This window comes from Sinocyclocheilus grahami, unplaced genomic scaffold (assembly GCF_001515645.1).
Source record: "Sinocyclocheilus grahami isolate Dianchi unplaced genomic scaffold, SAMN03320097.WGS_v1.1 scaffold202.1, whole genome shotgun sequence".
NCBI classification, from domain to species: Eukaryota; Metazoa; Chordata; class Actinopteri; order Cypriniformes; family Cyprinidae; genus Sinocyclocheilus; species Sinocyclocheilus grahami.
In genome coordinates this window covers 1,049,457-1,070,063 of record NW_015505381.1, presented here as the reverse complement: position 1 = coordinate 1,070,063, position 20,607 = coordinate 1,049,457, and the positions used below count along the sequence as shown (strand labels likewise).

The following is a 20,607-nucleotide window of genomic DNA, read 5'->3' as shown; positions in this document are numbered from 1 at the left end:
TGGGCTCTTTTGGGCTCATTGAAGACCAGTCGTGTCGCTGCATTCTGAATCATTTGTAGAGGTTTGATTGTGCTTGATGGAAGTCCAGCCAGAAGAGCATTGCAGTAGTCCAGCCTAGAGATGACAAGGGCCTGGACAAGAAGTTGTGCAGCATGCTCCGTTAGAAAGGGCCTGATCTTTCTGATGTTGTGCAATGCAAACCTGCAAGATCGGGCAGTCTTTGCAATGTGGTCTTTGAAGGTCAGCTGGTCATCGAAGATTACACCAAGATTTCTGACCGAAGTCAATGGGCTAATTGTAGAAGAACCTAGCTGGATGGTGAAATCATGCTGTAGAGTTGGAGTGGCAGGGAAGACAAGAAGCTCAGTCTTTGCCAGGTTGAGCTGTAGGTGATGTTCTTTCATCCATGCTGAGATGTCCACCAGGCAGTCTGAGATCCTTGCAGCTACCGTTGGATCATCTGGTTGAAATGAAACCAGGTTGAATCATCTGGTAATATTGAAACAGATTCTGTTTCAATATTATACTACTTCAAGTATACAGGCTCAGCTATTCATTATTAGTTCAACCCCATACTTCCTCCTGGACTTCCTGCCGCAAGTGTCAACTGTTGTCAGATCTCTTTTCCATCTGAAATTAAGTGAAGGATGTTTATAGAGAGGCGAGTGTGCAGGAAGTTGAGGTGCTGTGTGCTGTAGGCAGATACCGCAAAGGGAAGGCAGCAGCATAACTGCCTCAATTTCAACTACTTCCTCTTGGCTGTCGGCAGTGTGAGTGAAGACAAGGAAGGACCCCACCCAACTCAACAGCTTTTGTTGGTTAAAAACTGGAAGTGTTTTTAATGGTTTAAGTTTTGGTTAATGATAATTTTGGTGCCATATCAAATTTAGCCTAAACAATTGACGATAAAAAAATTAAAATAACAAAAACTGCTCCTATACTGATAGCTCTACTTCTTTTCTCCATCTCTGCAGTGACCCAACATTTGTTGATCGCACAGTCGCACGTGGGGATGTGGAGGCTGTGGAAATACTGGAGGGTGTCTATAGGAGTCTGGGTGAGGAATGGCCTCAGAACTGGGCTGACTCTGTCAGCTGGGCCCGCAGACAGTGGGAAACGCTCTACAACAATCCCATTAAACAACTGCTACACTGCTTTCCCCCTGACCAGGTAACACAGAGACCAGTGTACACACCAGTTACAGTATGCAACCTAGGGGGAATTGTCACTGTAATAGGGTAAATTTCATGAAAGCATGTCTAGATCATATCCCAAAATCACAACTTTTATAAAACCTATTTTAAGAACCATTGTGATTTTTCCACTGTGACATAATTTTTTTATTATAACTGAGTTATTCTCAAAAATGATAATTACCAGACAGTCTTAAGAAAAACATATATAATATATATTTGATTTTTTTTTTTTTAATTATAGATTTTTATGACAAAAAAGGGTGCGAATCATTCCTAATGGTGTTTAAGCAAATTTTTTATTTTATTTTATTTTAGAGTTTGAAATTAGACCCATATATGTTTTGACAGTTTTCATGAGATTCACCCAAAAACTGTACAGTAAAATGCTTTGGATAATAAAATGGCCTGCTAAATGGTTACTTAAAGGCCTTCTAGTCTTTTAGGGTGTATTCACACCAGGAAAGTCCGCTAGGTCACTTGCTTTGGTCCGGACCAAATACAATGTTGATTTTTTTTTTGTTTGGTGTGGTTCGCTTTCACACTGCCCTTTTTGCAAGTGAACCAGAAACTGTAAACAAAACCACACATGTGCTGAAGGTCATCCATTCATTGGTTCATTCATTCAACCGTACCAGAGTTCGTTTGGAAGCGGACCGAGTCCACCTCTTCAGCTGTCTCGGTACAGTTGTTTGGTCCGCACCAGAGTGCGAGTGCTGTATTCACACCTGCCCAAAAGATCTGCAACAAAGGGTAAAACGAACTTGAGGTCGATTCAATCAAACCTAACAAGACAGGTGTGAATACTCCCTTAATAATTTGTCAAATAATGCGTTGTTTCTGGGTTGATTGCGTTAGTTTCACTTTGCACCAGCAGGTGGCACTGTTGTCTATAACAACAGTGGGCCCTGAACCACTGTGAGAGGTCTGTAAAGGGTTAAATGGCATGATAAAGTTTAAATTAAATTATATAAATTAACTAAAGTCTTCATCATGAGAATGGAAGCATGTTGCAATATTTTCTTAGATTCTAATTTAGTCTTATTGACAGAGTAAAAGTACAATTTATCTTTTTTACTGGTAGTCTGTGTGTCTATGATTATGCAAAGTACGGATGTGGAGAGATGTCTAATCCATAGCATCAATGCCTGCACACTGAGATAAACATGCGTCCAGAGGAGGGGTGATACGGACAAGAAGACAGAGTTTTGAAACTCTGATGTCCTTTATCTTGCATGTCCAGTTATAACTGTTGCAAAATCAGAAGTTGTAGACCACAGTTCAGTTTGAGGGTTTGTGCATGATCCATTTTGCATGAATGTACTAAAAAGAATAAATCATGCAGTTCCCCTGAGGTTTGGTTGAGTTTGACATAACAGTTTCTCATTATCACTTGGACGTCTTTCCTGGAGTGCTGAAAGACGGCTGTAAAGATGAACACACACAATTCTTTCTGTTAAACCAGTGGAATAAGCTTTGTGTTACTGATCTTTTGGTCTGTCTTTGCTCTTTTGAACAGCACCTTCTGTTTTTTGTTAAAAGACTAATTATATTGAACACACACACACATGATAAACTCATTATTCTGTCTGTCTGAGCAAAAGGCTTGGAGACATGGGCTTTATGGTAACCAATCACGTCCACTTCGCATCAGCATGTGACAAGTGGCTGCAGGGCTTCCATTTGGCCCACAACACATGTAGACGTCTTTCATTCTTGCTTACTGGAGCCAACTATATAGCGTCTTTAACAATATTTTTATATTTTAAAATAAGCCACAATTATAACAATAATATTTTTAATTTGAAACCCAGACAACCCTATAATAATTATTATAATAATTATAATAAAAGTAAATAAAATAATAAATGTATTAAATAAAAAATTATTAAAATTATTAATAAAACAATAATATAAAAAGTATATATTTAAAATGTAATTAAGACTATGTACACATGCAATACATTTAATAACAGCAAAACTACATAGCATCTTTAACAAATAATTTTTATATTAAAAGGACAAACATCTAATAATAAGTCAAATCAAAAAAATATTTTTTTAAATATTAAAAAGGTATTTATAGTAAAAAAAAGTAATTGATCCTACATACACATGTAATATGTATAATTTACATATAAAATAAACTATTATTATATTATTATTATTGTTATTATTATTATATAAATTATATTACAAACATTAAAAGAAAATACATTTTTTAACCCTTTTTTCTCCTCTCCTTTTCACTCTGGTCCTCACTAGGTAACAAGCTCTGGACTTCCATTCTGGATGGGCGCAAAGAGATGTCCACATCCTTTGACCTTTGACACCAACGATGTAAGTTTTACTCAGTAAATACCCCCACATAGCCCTTGGGATCTCCCATCATCCCCTGCAGACAGCATTGTCTAAGTTTAGATGACTCACAGTTTCTCTCCTGGTGTGAATAAGATAGTATCTGATATCAGTGATCACCTGTGATGAACAAAGCAAGGTGAAAACATCTTAAACCCCAGACTTCTCTCACAGACACACTCACACTGGTAAACACACAGTGCCACATTAGCAAACAAGTCATGCTTTTCAAAGAAACACTTTCAGACGCATGTATAAACAGAAATAATCAAGCAAAAACACATAAATATTTTAATCAGACGTCTCTTGATATGCAAATGATTCCATTCTATAACCATTATTCTATTTTATGGCCCATTGTTTCCATTGTCTTGATTCTTTACACATTATCAGCATTTGGTAAGATTTGTATTCCCCTAAAGGAATTCCTTTTAACTCATAAGAGTCTGTTTGAATTCTGTGGTTTCAAAGGTTAGCCCATTTTGGGAAGTGTTGTTTTTTTGAATGCGCTACACACTTTCCTTTCATCATTTCCTGTTAACCACTGGAGATCTGTTTCTCTACTGTGTGTTTGTGATCCATGGCAAGTTTTTCCACACTTCAGCTCAAAATCAAACACAAACTCACAGTTTTGCCTTTGTTCTGCCAGCTACAATAGAAGTATTTTGATTTTAAATTATTACTGTTTTCTTTTGTTTTATAGACCACCCATATGGACTTCATTGTGGCAGCGGGCAATTTATATGGGCAGATCTATGGGATTACAGGCTCAAGAAATCGTGCCGATATTCAGAGCATTCTGCAGGGGGTAAAAGTGCCCGAGTTCACCCTTAAATCTAGTGTAAAGATAGCAGTGACCGACCAGGAGCTGAAAGAGGAAAATGAGGAGAGAAAAGAAGAAGGTGAAATTTTATGCTTAATATAAATGTACATAGTAAAATTAAGTCTGTAAAGAATGTTAAACATCAAATATCTCTGCTAATATCCCTCACTGCATCTCTTAGACAAAGTCAAGCTGGAGATATTAAAGGAGAAGCTGTCCAAACTCAAGCTGAAGGACCAAAGCTTCCGGATGCAGCCACAGGAGTTTGAGAAGGTATGTCTTTGTCAAGTCGAGTTTTATTTGTATAGCATTTTCGCAATACATATTGTTTTGTGATGCCTTGATGAAACAATTTCATTCTTTGTATCATTTGTATTAAAGAAATAGTTCCAAAAAATAGATCCAAAAATTACCCAAAATGTACTCACCCTCAGGCCATCCAAGATACAGTATAGATGAGTTTGTTTCTTTATCAGAGCAGATTTGAAAAAAATAAAATAAAGATTTGCATTTCATCACTTGCTTACCAACTCTGCAGTGAATGGGTGCCGTCAGAATGAGAGTCCAAACAACTGATAAACGCATCACAATACTCCACAGGTAATCCACACAACTCCAGTCCATCAATTAACATCTTGTGAAGTAAAAATCCATCCATAATCCATAATAACGTTTCCTCCAGTGGAAAAGTCCATCCCCTGTTGTCCTCTTACATCAAAATCCAGCAACAAACTGTATTTGTTTAGAACTGATTTGGATTGTTTTTGCGTGAAAACGCTTTTGGACTTGATTGATTTGTGCATTTGTTACTGGAGGAAGCAATATTATGGATAGAGGTTGAAAACATCTTGCTGCATTTGTTTTTTGCAAACGTGCAGCTTTTCGCTTCACAAGATGTTAATTGATGGACTGGAGTGTGATGTGATTACTTGTGATGTTTTATCAGCTGTTTGAACTCTCATTCTGACGGCATTCATTCACTGCAGAGGAAAATTAATAGTGTTTTTGATATTTTGCCAAACATTAAATTGCATTTTATAGAAATAAAGCAGCCTAGACATTCTGCAAAACATCTTTTTTGACTTTACACTTACTAAAGAAAACAATATCGGTTTGGAAGGACTTGAGGATGAAATGGGTATGATTTTTGTGTCAATCATTCCTTTAGCTGCGGTAAACATAAAATTGGTCTGAAAAGTTAGTGTTAACTTTGGCATCCCCAGTAGATACACACATTTGGTATGTGCAATGAGCCTGTCAGACATGTTGGCGTCCACTCTCAGGTAGGAGGTCTCATCCAACCACAAAATTGGCCCTAAAACAGCCAACCCCCGACTGGAGTTTTCATCGACCCTTAACCAGCTCCATCCATTACAGACCAGAGAAAACAGTCATCCTTTCTGTTGAGACAGATCTTCTTCACAGAACCTCACCGCTGTGACATGCTTCTCAGAAAGAGAGCATCCTACGCACAGACGGGTCTTATGAAAAACTCTGGATGCACGCTGGTTTAGTCAGTGATTGCTTTGTCGTTTGTCGTGACTGCATGACACATGGGCTTCCACACACATACATGGAGACTGAATGGGCAGCAGTCTCTGAACAACATCTCAGTTGTGTTTTCTGTTAGGAAGAGGATTAGTCTCAGTCTGTGTGTTTCTCTGCATGTATCTGTCTTTGATTTTCACAATCTCTTCAGTCTTTAAGTCTGACCTGGACTATCATTTCTCCATTTCTCTTTCTCTGGTTCTCTGGTCTTTAGTCTTGTTTTCCCTGAAGATGAAAGCATTCTGGTATCTTTCTGGGAATGTTCATATGGCAACAGTTAGACAAAGGTTTCTGTATATAAATGTACTGCAGGGTGCATGTAGCCACATGGAAAATCTGGGATCTTCTTTTATTTAAACCTGAAAATGAACGAAGATTTAAGATTTTGACCATTTTAAAACAGAATAGTTATGATGAAGAATAAATATTACATTGAAGCTAAAAACAGTGTTATTTTAGTATCATTAATATACTATTAAAGTATGTAATATTTTGAATTAGATTTAAATTTTTGAATGAGTTGTTTTCACTAATTGGAGTTAGTTTTAGTCATTTTGTTCTGTTTTGTCATTTTTATTAGTTATAAGTTGTTATGGTTTAAATAGGTTTCATCAATTTTAGTTTTTTTTATTTCTAGTGTAGTGCTTGGTTTTAGTTTAATACTTTAGTTGAACTAACTGAAAACGTCTTGGAAACACTGAAATAAAACAAGCTTTTTCATATAAAAAGCGTTTGTCTATATGAACAAGATTCAAATAACAAAAATGTATTTGTTTAATGGTTTTAGTTTTAGTTATCAATAATAACCCTGGCACAAGATGCTTGTTGGAACATCTCAAATGATGCTGGAGAACACGATTAAGTGCATCCATCATAAAGAAAAGAGAAATAAAGAAAATATTTTTTAGGCTGATAATATAATTTTTTATGCAAGAATTCTATTAAATTAGAAAAATGAATATTTCTGTAGTGGTCTGAGACTTTTGGGCCCCACTGTTTGTATCATATGTCCGTATGCATGTGCAAGTGTGTGTGTGCACTTTAAGCGATGACGCATTCTTTGCCAGATCAGATGTTTTGTTTTTCCAGTGGAATGTGCGTTTGGGGGATTCTGATGGCATCAAGTTGCCAAATTATATACTACGCTCAAACACCCCTGCAGTTGCCCCCAACACACCCAGTACTTGACAGTCTTTGTAGTGCTGCGCCTGCCTGGGGCATAAGACGAGTGCCAAAACCTCAAAACCAGGGTATCCTAATATTCCTGCAAGACCTAATATCACACCAAACTTCTTGAGTTGCCATTATGCTTAATGGCCTATTTGGTATTTAATGGTCATATCTTTGAAAAGATCACTAAGTTTATAATAATATGATTTGCAAACTAGTTGAATCTGGAGCAGTTGCAGTTTTGTGTGACATCATGTGCAGTATCACTGGAACGTTACATTGGGAAAAAAATAGGAAACTATCAAAGTTTAAATATGACGCGGTATGACATCTTTGTCTAGTACCTGTTGTACCAAAATGCGCAAACATACCTATGGCTACATTTTGTTCCTGTTTTTAAATTCTTCTTGTTTTTTATACAAGACTAAAGATAGCAATCAGCATCGCACCTTTGTCACAAAAGCTATTTTTGTCCGTTGTATTTGCCCTGTGGTAATGAACGAACAGATGGTTGTTGGGTGAAGATCTGCTGATGGACAATCAAAAGGTGTTTTCCGTAATTGAAAAGAAGTAAAGGACAACAATAAAGGATACAGCTTGTTTCAGACTGTTCTATTAATGCACAAAAATAAATTTTAAATCTGTATTTATGTCATGTTTTCCATTAAACATATCTAAATATCCTAAAATACTATTAAATATTAAATTAATGTATAATAAATATTAAGTACAATGTACTTACAATTTACATGAAGCAAAATGGCAGATGATATTAAGACAAATGTTTTCTTCATGTTTTAAGCATAAATATCACAGAACGATAAGTTGCATTAAAAAATGCATAATAAAAATTACAGTGGCCAATGATGTGAGTCTGATGCGTGTATTCATAGACAACCAGGATTGAATGGAAGAATATTCTGTGCAAACCCCTCCTAATGTGTCAATGCTTGTAAAAATGCAGTTGTTTGTACATTACCAAATGTTCTTTTTATTCTTGTGTTCCAGGATGATGACAGTAATTTCCACATGGACTACATAGTCGCAGCATCCAACCTGAGGGCAGAGAACTACGATATACCAACAGCTGACCGCCACAAAGTGAATGACTATTGTCTTTTTCAAACAACTCTGCTGTGCTTTTGTTTGTGAGACAAGCTCTAAAGTGATCAACATTCCCCTCTGGGGGTTTGTGTTCTCAGTTCTTGTACATATACAGTACACCCTGAGGAAAGACCTTTTGATTATACTGTACTAGACCATAGAGTTCCATTCCAGATACTATTTTTTGCTTGTACTACTTTCCATTAATGGTTTGCATGACTAGTTTGCACCCAAGAGTATGCATTTGTAATCACAAACAGTGTACAGTGTGTACTGATGTGCATATTTACGTAAATAAGATCCCTTTTCTCATCTGCAGAGCAAGTTAATTGCTGGCCGCATCATTCCAGCAATCGCCACAACAACAGCTGCGATCGCCGGGCTGATGTGTTTGGAGCTCTATAAGCTTGTCCAGGGTCACCAGAAAATCACATCCTACCGCAACGCATATATAAACCTGGCCACCCAATACTTTGTCCTCTCACAGCCTTGTGTGGCCCCGACATTCACAGTAAGTGATGAAGCTACTCACTTATCACCATCTAATATTGTGTTGTCTGAATGAGTGTGTAGGCCTTTTTCTGTCTAATTCATTAGCTTTTATTCTATGTGCATTTAGCATAAGGAGCTCTTAGCTGTTGAATACAACACATCATAATGGTTGTATGTATTTATTGACTGTAGGACTGCATTGGCCCTTTTTTCTAACATTAACATTAAAGCACTAATCTGTGACTCCAATACAGTAATTTTACCATGATTAAAGAGGGTTGTTAGTCAATGTGGATTGGCCAAAATCTATTAACTCTAGTAAAATCACAGTAATGCATGCTTTCAAGTAGCTTAATTGCATTTATAAAACAGCATAATTATATTTATTTATTTATTTATATTATCATTTTTTTTATTTTATTGCCTACATATATTTATTTTAGCAACAACAACAATAGTAAGGATAATAATAGTTATATAGCTAATTAAATATTAAAATGAAATGCTGTGTTAATATTTCTTAAATTATAATATAAAAACTACACAAAAAATAAATATGTATTTAATATTAAGATCTCAATCAATTTGATCATATTAATTAATCAGATTTATCTGTTTTATTATAACGTCTTTTCACATGTACTCTGAAAAATTGGTGTTAAAATGCGATGTAAAAACAGTTCTTTCAGAAATTTCTAGTAAATTTCACAATTAATTACAAAGAATTTGTACTAAATGAAACAAAACATTTTTAAGTAGAAAGACGTTCTCGAGTAATCTTTGTTTTATTTACAACTTTATAAAAATCATCAATGCTTATATTCTTTATTCAAACAATTAGTTTTATACACTTATGGTAGACTAATATGTTGTTTGTTAGAGTAAAATAGTTTTTACAGTGTATTATTACTCTTGTGCAGTGAAGTAAAGGTGATTTTTACTGTGGTTGAGTTCTGTTATGAGGGCCGGGGGTGATGAGTAGGGAGTGATGGCTGGGGTGAAAGGCTACAGCATCAGTCTTCTGTCTGGGTCTGGATCACTACAGGATTTGGTGAAATTATTTTCAACCTCAGGGGCTTAAACCACTTTGTAACTGTACACTCACCCCCACAGACCCTCACCTGCCAACCTGGTGCATTTGCTTAGTTTAGGGGACTTCCACATTCAAAGGGAACACGTTCAGATTTAGACAACTGAGTATTCAGACAGACACGTGTGTGTGTGTGTGTGTGTGTGTGTGTGTGTGTATAAAGCAGCAAACCCTCAAAAGAAGTGCATGCTAAATCTGGAGTTTAAGTTTAAGCTGGTGTGCTTTGGGTTTATAATGACTGCTAGAGATTAAAAAAACAACTGAATGGTCCAAGATTTGTGCAGATAGTCTTAACAGATGACGTAATGCAAACCCCAGACACGGCCGTCCACACACGGGGGGAGTGTTGTTTCTACCAACATGTGCAGGGTCAGAGTTGAGGGTAATTCTCACCCAAGGGGACAGGCGGTGAGCTGGGCTTTGAAACACACAAGCTCATGTTACTTGTGTGATGTGACCATTTTCTGTAGTGTCCAGACTGCTCCTTTCTCAAAACACTCAACGCACACACACACACACAAACTGTTTGGGTTACAAGAACATTCACTGGCCCTAAGAAATATTTAGACACCAAAGCCACACAAATGTAAGAATGTCATAGAATTAAATAACTGGGCAAGTTTTTTCTAAAGTCATTGTCTGCTCAATGCCTTTTAATCATTTTTTCAGATTTTTTGTGAATGTGTGAATTCCGTTCTCAAGTTCACACAGGTGTTCTTGCAGAGGAACCACATATGTGGTTCATCACATAAACTGTCAACATGTTCCACTAACTTCAACAAAGTGTCACAATATTTTTGTATGCATTTTGAACAGTATATCAATTGATTAATCATTGCAATTCTATCAAACATCTTCATGTGATGCACTACTGTTCAAACAAGTTTTTGAAAGAAGTCTCCTATACTCACCAAGGATGCATTTATTATATTAAAAGCACAGTAAAGACAGTAATGTTTTTGCAATTTTAAATAACTGTTTTCTATTTGACTATAAGAAACATTTCTTATTATTATTATCAATGTCGAAAACGGTTGTGCTGCTTCATATCTGTGGAAACCATGATATAGAAAGTTCAAATGAACAGCATTTATTTGAAGCAGAAATCGGACTTGGAATGTCTGTACTGGCATATTTTAGCATCCTTGCTGAAGAAAAGTATTAATTTCTCTCAAAACTCACCCCGATCTTTTGAACGGTATCTATATTTTGCCTAAAGTGTGCATGTGCTTTCTTTCTTAATGTTTAAGTGTGGCTTAAGTGTTTTAAAACATTTCAGGATTACCGTGTAGAAAGGTTTTGTGTTTAGAAGTTTAAACTTTTAGCTTTTTTCCCCCCTTTATCTCTCCTTTCACTTTTTCCATCCCTTTTGTTTTGTTTGCATAGCTTGCTATGTCATACATATGACTGGCACAGTGTTCACTAGTCTTTTCCAAGTACAGGATGTGCGGAAAAGTTTCCACACATGGGACTAGTTAAGGTTGAGCTTGAATACGCTTTATTTTGTGATACTGATACTGTTTGAATGCAGTCACATGGCGGAAAACAAATCATTGAGTCAATTAGTTAAGCCTTATGTACTGTTCCGGGTCAATTTGACCCGATTTGATTTTTGACTTGTCAGAAATATCAGTTAACTTATGTTTTTTTTCTTGAAGTTTTGTGACTTTTTCTCATTTAGAGTCATGAACATGCATGCAAAAATTTCAACACTCTGATGTGTTTTGACGTCCACAAAAAATTTTGTTACGTTCGTACTGTTACCGGGTCAATTTGGCCCGCCTATTTTAATGTTCTAAGGCAACTCTTCAGACCCAAAATAATAAAATGTATTGGTTATATTTTATTTTAGTTTTTTACTGTCCTATGAAGCAAAAAAAAAATAGCTTTTCCCCCACTCATTTCAATACAGAAAAAATATTTTGTCAGCCAAAGATGGTAAAAATGAGCTATCATTTCTTTTTTAATCTATCTGAAATACTATTAAACCTATGTTGTTTTTCTTGAAGTTTTGTGACCTTTTCTCATTTAGAGTCATGAACATGCATGTAAAGTTTCAACATGCTGATTTGACATGGGGAAAAAAAATTATTAAAAAAAATTGTTCCCGGGTCAATTTGACCCGCCTATTTTAATGTTCTAGGCAACTCTACAGAACATAAAAATGACTTTTCCAGCTAAAATTGCTATAAATCTGGAATACTTTGGAGTCTTAAGTTTGGTATCTTTTTAAAGGTGAAGATTATTGTAGAAGTTTTTGTTTGAAGATCAAACAGTTATAAAAGTAAATTTGTAAAAAGTTATGGAAGTTTAAGTTTATGAAAATGTAAAATATAAAAATATATATATTTTATGTAAAATATAAATTTTACGAAACATGTTTACCTCCAAATCTTCAAGAAAATCAAAGCCAATCATCTGAACAAGTTTTGTGCCAATTTCTAGGTTGATATCTCAAGAAATGAACTTTTAAGTAAGATTTTGTGGATGCAGTACCAAACTTTTCCACTAGATGATACACAGGGACTCTTGATTTCCATTTATTGTTTAAATGTTCTGAACCATATATTTACATAATTTTCTAAATATTTATGAAGTAGACATCCTAATCAGAAATACTTTGGGCAGCAACTTTAATATCTGATTTGAATTCAATCTCTAAAACACATAAAAATATAAGTATAGAATAAGAGTGTGTTTGGCACCATATCACAAATAGAGAATCTATCGCTATTTATCTAGTCTGAACCCTTTCAAATGATATAGTTTGTCAAGATTACATTAGGTTTAGACCAAGATATTATCGTTAAAAAATGGTTTGTAATTCTTTGTAATGTATGAAAAGTTTTGATATTAAAAGTTAATTGATTGTACTTTGTATCTAGATTGTACTAAACATAACTGTTTTTTTTTCATATCATAATTTTTGTGGAATTACATTGAATCCAATACGGGTCAATACGCGAAGATACAGGAAGTCACCTGTTTTTGAAGAGTACATGAGGGTTATTTCCATTTTTAAAACCTTTGTTTAGACTGTGGTGGTGATACGGTAGTCACCATATGGAGCTTTGTCTGCTGTCAGTGTATTAAATTGAGCTGTGGAAATAACTATAAGTCTCCTTTCCAGCCACGCAACGTCCAATTGGAACATTTCATGGGTTTAGAGAAAAGAAACACAAAGGAGAGACAGATTTGACTGATTGGTAATGCATAACAGTCAGTTGATTGCTAAAATTAACTTTTAAGTCACATGGTCGCAAGAAAAAAAAAGCAGAATTATGGAAATTTGACAGGTCACAGACTAAGAGGTTTCTTCTATATATAAAAAAGATACACTTGTGAAACTGTCCTCAGAAATCTAGTCTCAGGAAAGATGGATATGCTTGTAGCTTCCTGTTTTCTACCAAGGACATCCTTTTTAAAAGCCTCCACTATTTTTACACTCAAGACGAGTTTCAGAGAACTCGTTTATCAATCCTTGTGTCATGAGAATGACCTGGTTTAGTGTTACAGACCTTGTTTTTGGACTATATAAATATGACTTTTATAAAACTCATAGTCACAATGGGAGTTTTCCATTTTTCTTTACATTTAAACTGCAGTATCTATTTAATAACATAAAGAAGCCCATATTTATTGTGGATAACCATCCATTTAGCGCACTGACTATGATGCATCAGTATTTTACCATGGTGTTTTTGTTTCCCAGCATGCAGCATTCTACTATATGTGCAGTGTTACAATGGGAAAATGTGCCTTTATCTGAAGTGAGACCCTAGTGCTCTGCCTGCTGGGGTTATTGCTGTGGCAGCTTCAGGTCCTTATTAGCAGCCTCTCAAGGCCTTTTATGAGACTCTGTCTGTCGTAACCCTGTAGAAAAGACCAGCATGTGTTTTCTTTTAGATGCTGGTCATCATCATGGGATGCTGGTGTGCTTGTGTCTCCATCGATCACTTGTGCGAGTCTGGTTCCTCTGAAGATCTTTCCCTCTACTACCTGAGCACCTTTTTGTCCGTGTCTCAGTAGCTATTTGCTTGCTTACTGGAACTTCAAGGCTCAATTTTTTGTAGGTTTTGTATGGATGTCACTTCAGATCTGTCTAAACATGAGGTTTTGTACCATCTTTTGATGTTGTCCTGGATGCATGCATATGCATGATTGTTTACAATATAAATGACCACCTCAAAAGGTGGTTTGATCACATGGTTAAACAGGGACTAAAGGTCTGAAAAGTTGTCAATCTTTACAGGGTTAATGGGTAAAGAAAATGGATCTTCATGTCTGAACATGCTTCTGTTAATAAAACCATTTCTGGCAGCTTGGCTTTTCACCTTTAGGCGTTAATGTCAGGGTCCTCAGCGGTGAAGCAAACATCTGGCAGTGCTTGTAACGCTTTTGATATTTATAATTCAAGCCTTTCTCTCTCTTTATAGCCACAGTTAATACATTTTTGTCTGGTTAAGTCATCTTATGCTGTTCATGACTTACAGGGATTCAGTACCATATCACTACATTTCAAAAGTTTGGGGTCACAAAGATTTTTTTATGTTTTTAGAAGAAGAAGAAACAAACAGTTAAAAAAATTTGAATTTAAATAACTAATTTATATTTGAGTGTATTTTAAAATAGAATGTATTCCTGTGATGCAAAGCTGAATTTTCAGCATCATTACTCCAGTCTTCAGTGTCACATGATCCTTCAGAAATCATTCTAATATGTCTGATTTACTGCTCAAGAAATATTTTATATTATTATTATTATTAATGTTGAAAACAGTTGTCCTGCTTAATATTTTTGTGGAAACGGGGAAAACTTTTTTCCTCAACTTTTTCTTTTGAACTTACATAATGAATTAGTTGTGTCTGCTGAGTTGATATCGTACCGTAAGCTATGAGGTGAGAGCATTTATTTGGATATGACATGTGTGCCACCTTATTTGGCCATTTATGAATTACGACTGGTTGGAAAGAGAGAGAACAACAGAGGAAAAGAGTGAAGAGGCAGAAAGTGAACCCTGCAGAAATGACAGCTATTTCCTGCCATCGCAGGAAACTCCTCTATTAGAACCAGATTTTCTTGAGCTCCATTGCGGCTGTCTTTTTATTCCTTTAATCATTCACAGCTTCTTAGAGAGAGACCAAATAAGAAAGAAGGAGGCTGTGTGGGGAGAAATGGCAGTTTCAAAGCCCATCTGCTCAATCCCAAAGCTTCTTCTCACTTCTTTGTTCTCAAGCGTTCCCTTTATGATGGAGTTTCAAAACATCGAGCCTTTACATGTTAATTCATTCACTCTTTTTTCTTGTGTTTACTGTAGAGTGCACTCACTTGCATAATCAGCACTTACAATAGAGCTGAGCTGTGTATACCTTCATCAGCGAGCATTTGGTCTTCGTTAAAGCTTTGCCTTGTTAACGATGCACAAACACAACATCCTAACCACTTTACATGATGACATCTTGATGAAGTGTTAAGGAGGATGATGCACATGTTTAATGTATTGCAAAATTTGAGGTCATGCACAATTTAAAGATAAGAACTGACTTGTTAATGCTTTCCATAATGTGTACTGCAGTTCTTTTGGAGTGATATTGAATAAAATTGAGAATTCAATACAATTCATTTGTCTATTTCAAATAAAAGCTGTTCTTTTAAACTTTCTATTCATAAAAAAGTAACTTTTACAAAAAATATGAATCAGCACAACTGTTTTCAACATTGATAGTAAGAAATGTTTCTTGAGCAGCAAACCAGCATATATGGTCACCAAGGTGAATTGGTTTAGTCTTGACTTCTGGTCGTGAGGGACAGTGTTGGGGTGGATCATGGGACATCTGTTGATTGTCGAGTGCCAAATAAATAGAGATGGACAGGGAAAGGAAAAAGCCATCAGGTGCCCAATTTAGAAAAAAAGAAATGAAGAAGAGGAGAAACGAGCAAAAGATAAAGGTATGCAACAATGTTCTCTCTGTATGATTATTAATAGTTTATCTCAAAATATGTGTGTCAGTTACACTGATAGGTCAGAAATCCATGTAAACAAGCAAATGTTTCGATCAGGGTTGTATTTCATTGACCTTTCTATTCCACTCATGGTAATACCATGGTGCTCTTTGTTAATGTTAGCATCTGCTCTGCAAACATTGCAGAAGTCTTCCCAAAACAAAAATGCATGGCAGCTGGATTTTTATTGTCTAATCTTGATATACAAACGTCATTCTATTAGCCTTAGGCATGAAAACATCACTGCTGACCCTTGAGCCGTCCGCATGAGTCCAGACACCTCCAGGCCTCTCCAGACATTTCCTGTCTGTTTGCCTACTCTCCTCACCATCCTCAGCTTTCACGCCATATCAGTTGAGGGCAAACATTAGCACCATTTTGTATAATTATGGCCTCTGTGCGATTTAAACCAATTACGTAGGTATGCATCATGAGTTTTTCCCTTCTGTTCCCATAATGCTCTTACATTTTACTAAATTTTAAAGTATATTCAAATAGAAAACAGTTATTTTAACTTGGAATAATATTTTACAATTTTAATGATTTTACTGTATTTTTGATTAATTAAATGCAGCCTTGTGAGCAACTGAGGTTTGATTACAGTAACTCTATCAACGTCTCAATGTTGCATTTTGGAAGTGCAAATCTGTGTGCAATGATTAATCAGGCCTGAAAACACATTCATCTGTTGTTCAACAGTTCATCTGTTGATGAATTGTTGAATTTACATCTACTTAAAAAGAGGCGTAATTAAAGTTGTTAAAAGTATCGCCATCAGTTTTCTAGCTTTAATCTTTAACTGCTTTACCCTTGAGTCTTTCTTCTTCTCTGATCTTCAAAACGTTTTTTATTACAATCGTATGGTTGAGTGAGCACAGAAATCCCTCTGGTTTTCATTCAAACAAAATGGTAATTTTTCATAGACATGCACCAGAATGTTTGCCAAAAATTGTGTGTGGCCGTTTAAAGGAATTGCTTTGGAAGTAACATTGCATACTTTCCATATGTCTGCATGGTGGAATCATTAAGTAGAGTAGAGTCATGCATTGTGTCATGGCTTGCCATCACAAGACCACACCAAGAGGGTTAAATCATACGAAGGATTCCTGCTGCCTAGAAATGGAAGGATAGTTGGATAGATGCATAGCAGTTATTATTTTAGGCTATTATTGTGGTATCAGCTATTTCACTTAGGTTAGGCAGTCAAATGTCTTGCAGATGGTCTCCTTCTGTCTAAGTGAACTGTTCTTGACCAGAATAAGCTGCAAAGTGCACCAGACTTTGACGAAATATGCCCATCACCAGTGATCCCAATAGTCTTGACTCTGAACTTTTTCTCCCAGCAATGATTTTTCGTTGGTAGTCGGGATCAATCAGACCACAGGCCACAAATTTTTCGTTACCCACAGTGTTGAGTGCAGGAAAGATGAGCTTTCCCATAATTCTCTAAATTAGATGGGAAAGTTCTGGTTTGGATTAGCTAATCTTAGACTAAGAAACCATGTGTGTACCTGATGGAAAACGCTGAGAGAATACTGGAGAAATAGATTCATCATGAAACTGATGCATAAAGTTGCATGTTTTACAGATTCCAAGCAATATATGGTACACTTTGTTGACTTCAAGAGAAATATTTATTTAGAAAGACATACACTGATAAATAATGCACAATAAGGCCAGGAATGTGTGTCAAGAAAGTAAATAGGGAATGTGTACACAACATCCCCAAATTATGTGTTTATTTGTCTGTTAAATCAACAGATTTATTCAGAGTTTCAAAATCCAGACTGTTTTGTTGCAGGGCAGCTTGGTTGTTGTGTTATCAGTAGAATTAGGTGATAATGCCTTATGAGAAGAAAGTAAACAAGCTGTTTAGTCTGCTGGCATTTGTTTGTGTCTATGATGCTCATCAACACAGCAATGCAATGCCATTTGCTAAACATAGAGGAATTTGGCCATAAAACAGACACATGAAAACACTTATTCAATTAAGATGCTTTTCATGCAAACATGTCCACCAAGAATCCAAGCTAGACCGTAAAAGCCACAGTATGCTTAATTGGCAGGGCTGGTCTGTGAAAACACCATCAATATCACACTTCTCACCAGATAAAGTCTGTTTAACATGTGATGTGCTCAGACTGCAATGAAATATATGGTGTTTCAAAAGTGCTGCTCGCTATATGAAATGTGAATCTGCCTATACTTGTATAATGATTAAAAGACTGTGAGCAGTTGGCTTGGTTGGCTTTTTTCTTTGAAGACTTTGTGCAAATTACAAACCATCTTTGATTGATTTGGCTTGCTTTATAATGAAAGATTCTGTAGTACTCAGGATTTACTTTCATTCCTACAGGGCAAATATCTCAAGCTACTGAGTGCTCTGTTGCTGCAGCATGCCTGCACAGCGTTCAAAAAGAGGGTACCCAAGAGGGTAAATCTGACCTTATCGGAGCCTTAGTACTCCATTTGTCCAAAGCGACTTTTTTCACTAAATCGAATGACTGCCTACTCATGCTATGCGTAATAATTGACCATTAGTGATCACTGGAAATGCATTTGAAACATATTAATGCATATAAATGACCCGTAAGCACCAGTAGTGGTGTCTTGGAACAGATTTGGCACAGTCACATCTAGATGAATGCCCTGGCCATAAATAAAAAGACATTATCTTGCAGAGTAATCAGTGGAGGAAATGGAGAGTGTTTCCTTGCCGTGCATCTAATAACTGGAATTCTTTGGAATGCTCTGGAATGATACATTTTTATTGATCATGAATCTGACTCATAAACCTTGTCCAAATTATATGCTTTGGAGATCCCAAGAAATATATGGTACACTTTATTGACTTGAAGTCAAATATTTTTTCTGCTTATGCACTGATGAATAATTATGTCATCAGTATAATGTGGTTGTTATGTCTTATGAGGGGAAAGTACACAGTCTGTTTAGTCATAACAGACTCTGAATATTAGATTGATTGATTGATTTATTACTTAATCTTTTTTTCTATGAAAATCATCTTTCCAGAAAGCATGTTTCACATGTTGTTGAGAGCTGCATGTGTTTTAATGGCACTCAAACTGACTGCCAACTCGCATAGATATGTATTCATGGCAGCTGCTCTCTCTCACAAATGGAATAGACCATGTGTTGCTTCGTCTGTTATTCAGCCCTAGTTCTCTACCCATGCATATGTATAGCTGGAAAGATCACATCATTTTCATTTTGGAACATGGGAAGTGTCATTTACTGTCTATGTACGCATTTAAACAGAGTCACTTCATAAATAAAACATCAACAGCATGGAAAGCAGAACTGTAACTTGTGAAAGAGGGAAGCATAACACAACTGTGGTTAATCTCTATGCTGTTACTGATGCTCCTACTTATAGTTTATCTCAAAATATGTGTGTCAGTTACACTGATAGGTCAGAAATCCATGTAAACAAGCAAATGTTTCGATCAGGGTTGTATTTCATTGACCTTTCTATTCCACTCATGGTAATACCATGGTGCTCTTTGTTAATGTTAGCATCTGCTCTGCAAACATTGCAGAAGTCTTCCCAAAACAAAAATGCATGGCAGCTGGATTTTTATTGTCTAATCTTGATATACAAACGTCATTCTATTAGCCTTAGGCATGAAAACATCACTGCTGACCCTTGAGCCGTCTGCATGAGTCCAGACACCTCCAGGCCTCTCCAGACATTTCCTGTCTGTTTGCCTACTCTCCTCACCATCCTCAGCTTTCACGCCATATCAGTTGAGGGCAAACATTAGCACCATTTTGTATAATTATGGCCTCTGTGCCATTTAAACCAATTACGTAGGTATGCATCATGAGTTTTTCCCTTCTGTTCCCATAATGCTCTTACATTTTTCATCTGCACATTTGTCACAGTTTTAGACTTTATATGCTAGAACTAATATGGTTGTACTGTTTAGCGGTTGTTATACAAAAATATTTGAGCTCAGAATTCCGCAACTGACCAATGAGAATCAAGTATTGTTTGTTTATATATGATTTTAATAAAACAAGGTGATTATAGTAAAATGTACCATGGTAATTTAAATAGTACACTGAAAATAACTTTCGTTCAGAAAATACTAGTAAATTTCACAAACAGTTACAAAGAAATGTCAAGTAACACGCTGAATTAAATGTTACGTTTTAAAGTAGAAATGCTGTAATAGTATTTTCTTGTAAAACACTCCAATAACCTTTGTTTTATTTACAACTTTGAAAAATAATTATTTACAGTGTGCACTGAAAAAAATGGTGTAGAAACAATTTTCAATTTCAATTTCAATGTTCAATTTCACAAACAATTACAAAGAAACAGCAACACATTGAATTAAAAACAAAGACTATAGAATACCCTTATAGGGACTTTTCTACTTCTAAATGTTTTTATAATTTAAATATATATATTTTTTAAATGTATTCCATGGTATTTCCAAGAACACCAGCAATACTTTTTGCTGCTTTTTGTGAAATTTTAAAATATCCTGATATTACCAACCCTGTACCATGGTACTCCACAGTTTTTTTTTTTCCAAAAGGAAACACTATTTATTCATGCATCTGTGATTCCAGATGCCCTTGTTGTGCCCATGTGTGAGCAGTCTAGTACAATCCTATTACATTACATAACACAATGACACCCCTGACCCCTGGACTGGCTAATAGAAGCCAATCAATGATATTGATGTACACAGAAACAATTATTGATCACAATCAGCAGGCTATTCAGATGTGTTCATTGCACTGGAGAGTCGAACAAGGAAAAACTGTAAAAACACACTGAACTCAAAGCGTGT

The 20,607-nt window shown here is 35.8% G+C and overlaps 1 protein-coding gene across 1 annotated transcript in view; it reads left to right on the top strand.

Moving 5' to 3' along the window:
• uba7 (ubiquitin-like modifier activating enzyme 7) overlaps positions 1-13,807 on the top strand; it is a 32,743-nt gene extending 18,936 nt beyond the window's left edge. The window contains exons 21-23 of the mRNA XM_016285846.1: positions 8,101-8,193; positions 8,516-8,707; positions 13,685-13,807. Coding sequence (XP_016141332.1) covers positions 8,101-8,193; positions 8,516-8,707; positions 13,685-13,807 — 408 coding nt within the window. The remainder of the gene's footprint in view (positions 1-8,100; positions 8,194-8,515; positions 8,708-13,684) is intronic.
• Positions 13,808-20,607: the final 6,800 nt, after the last annotated feature.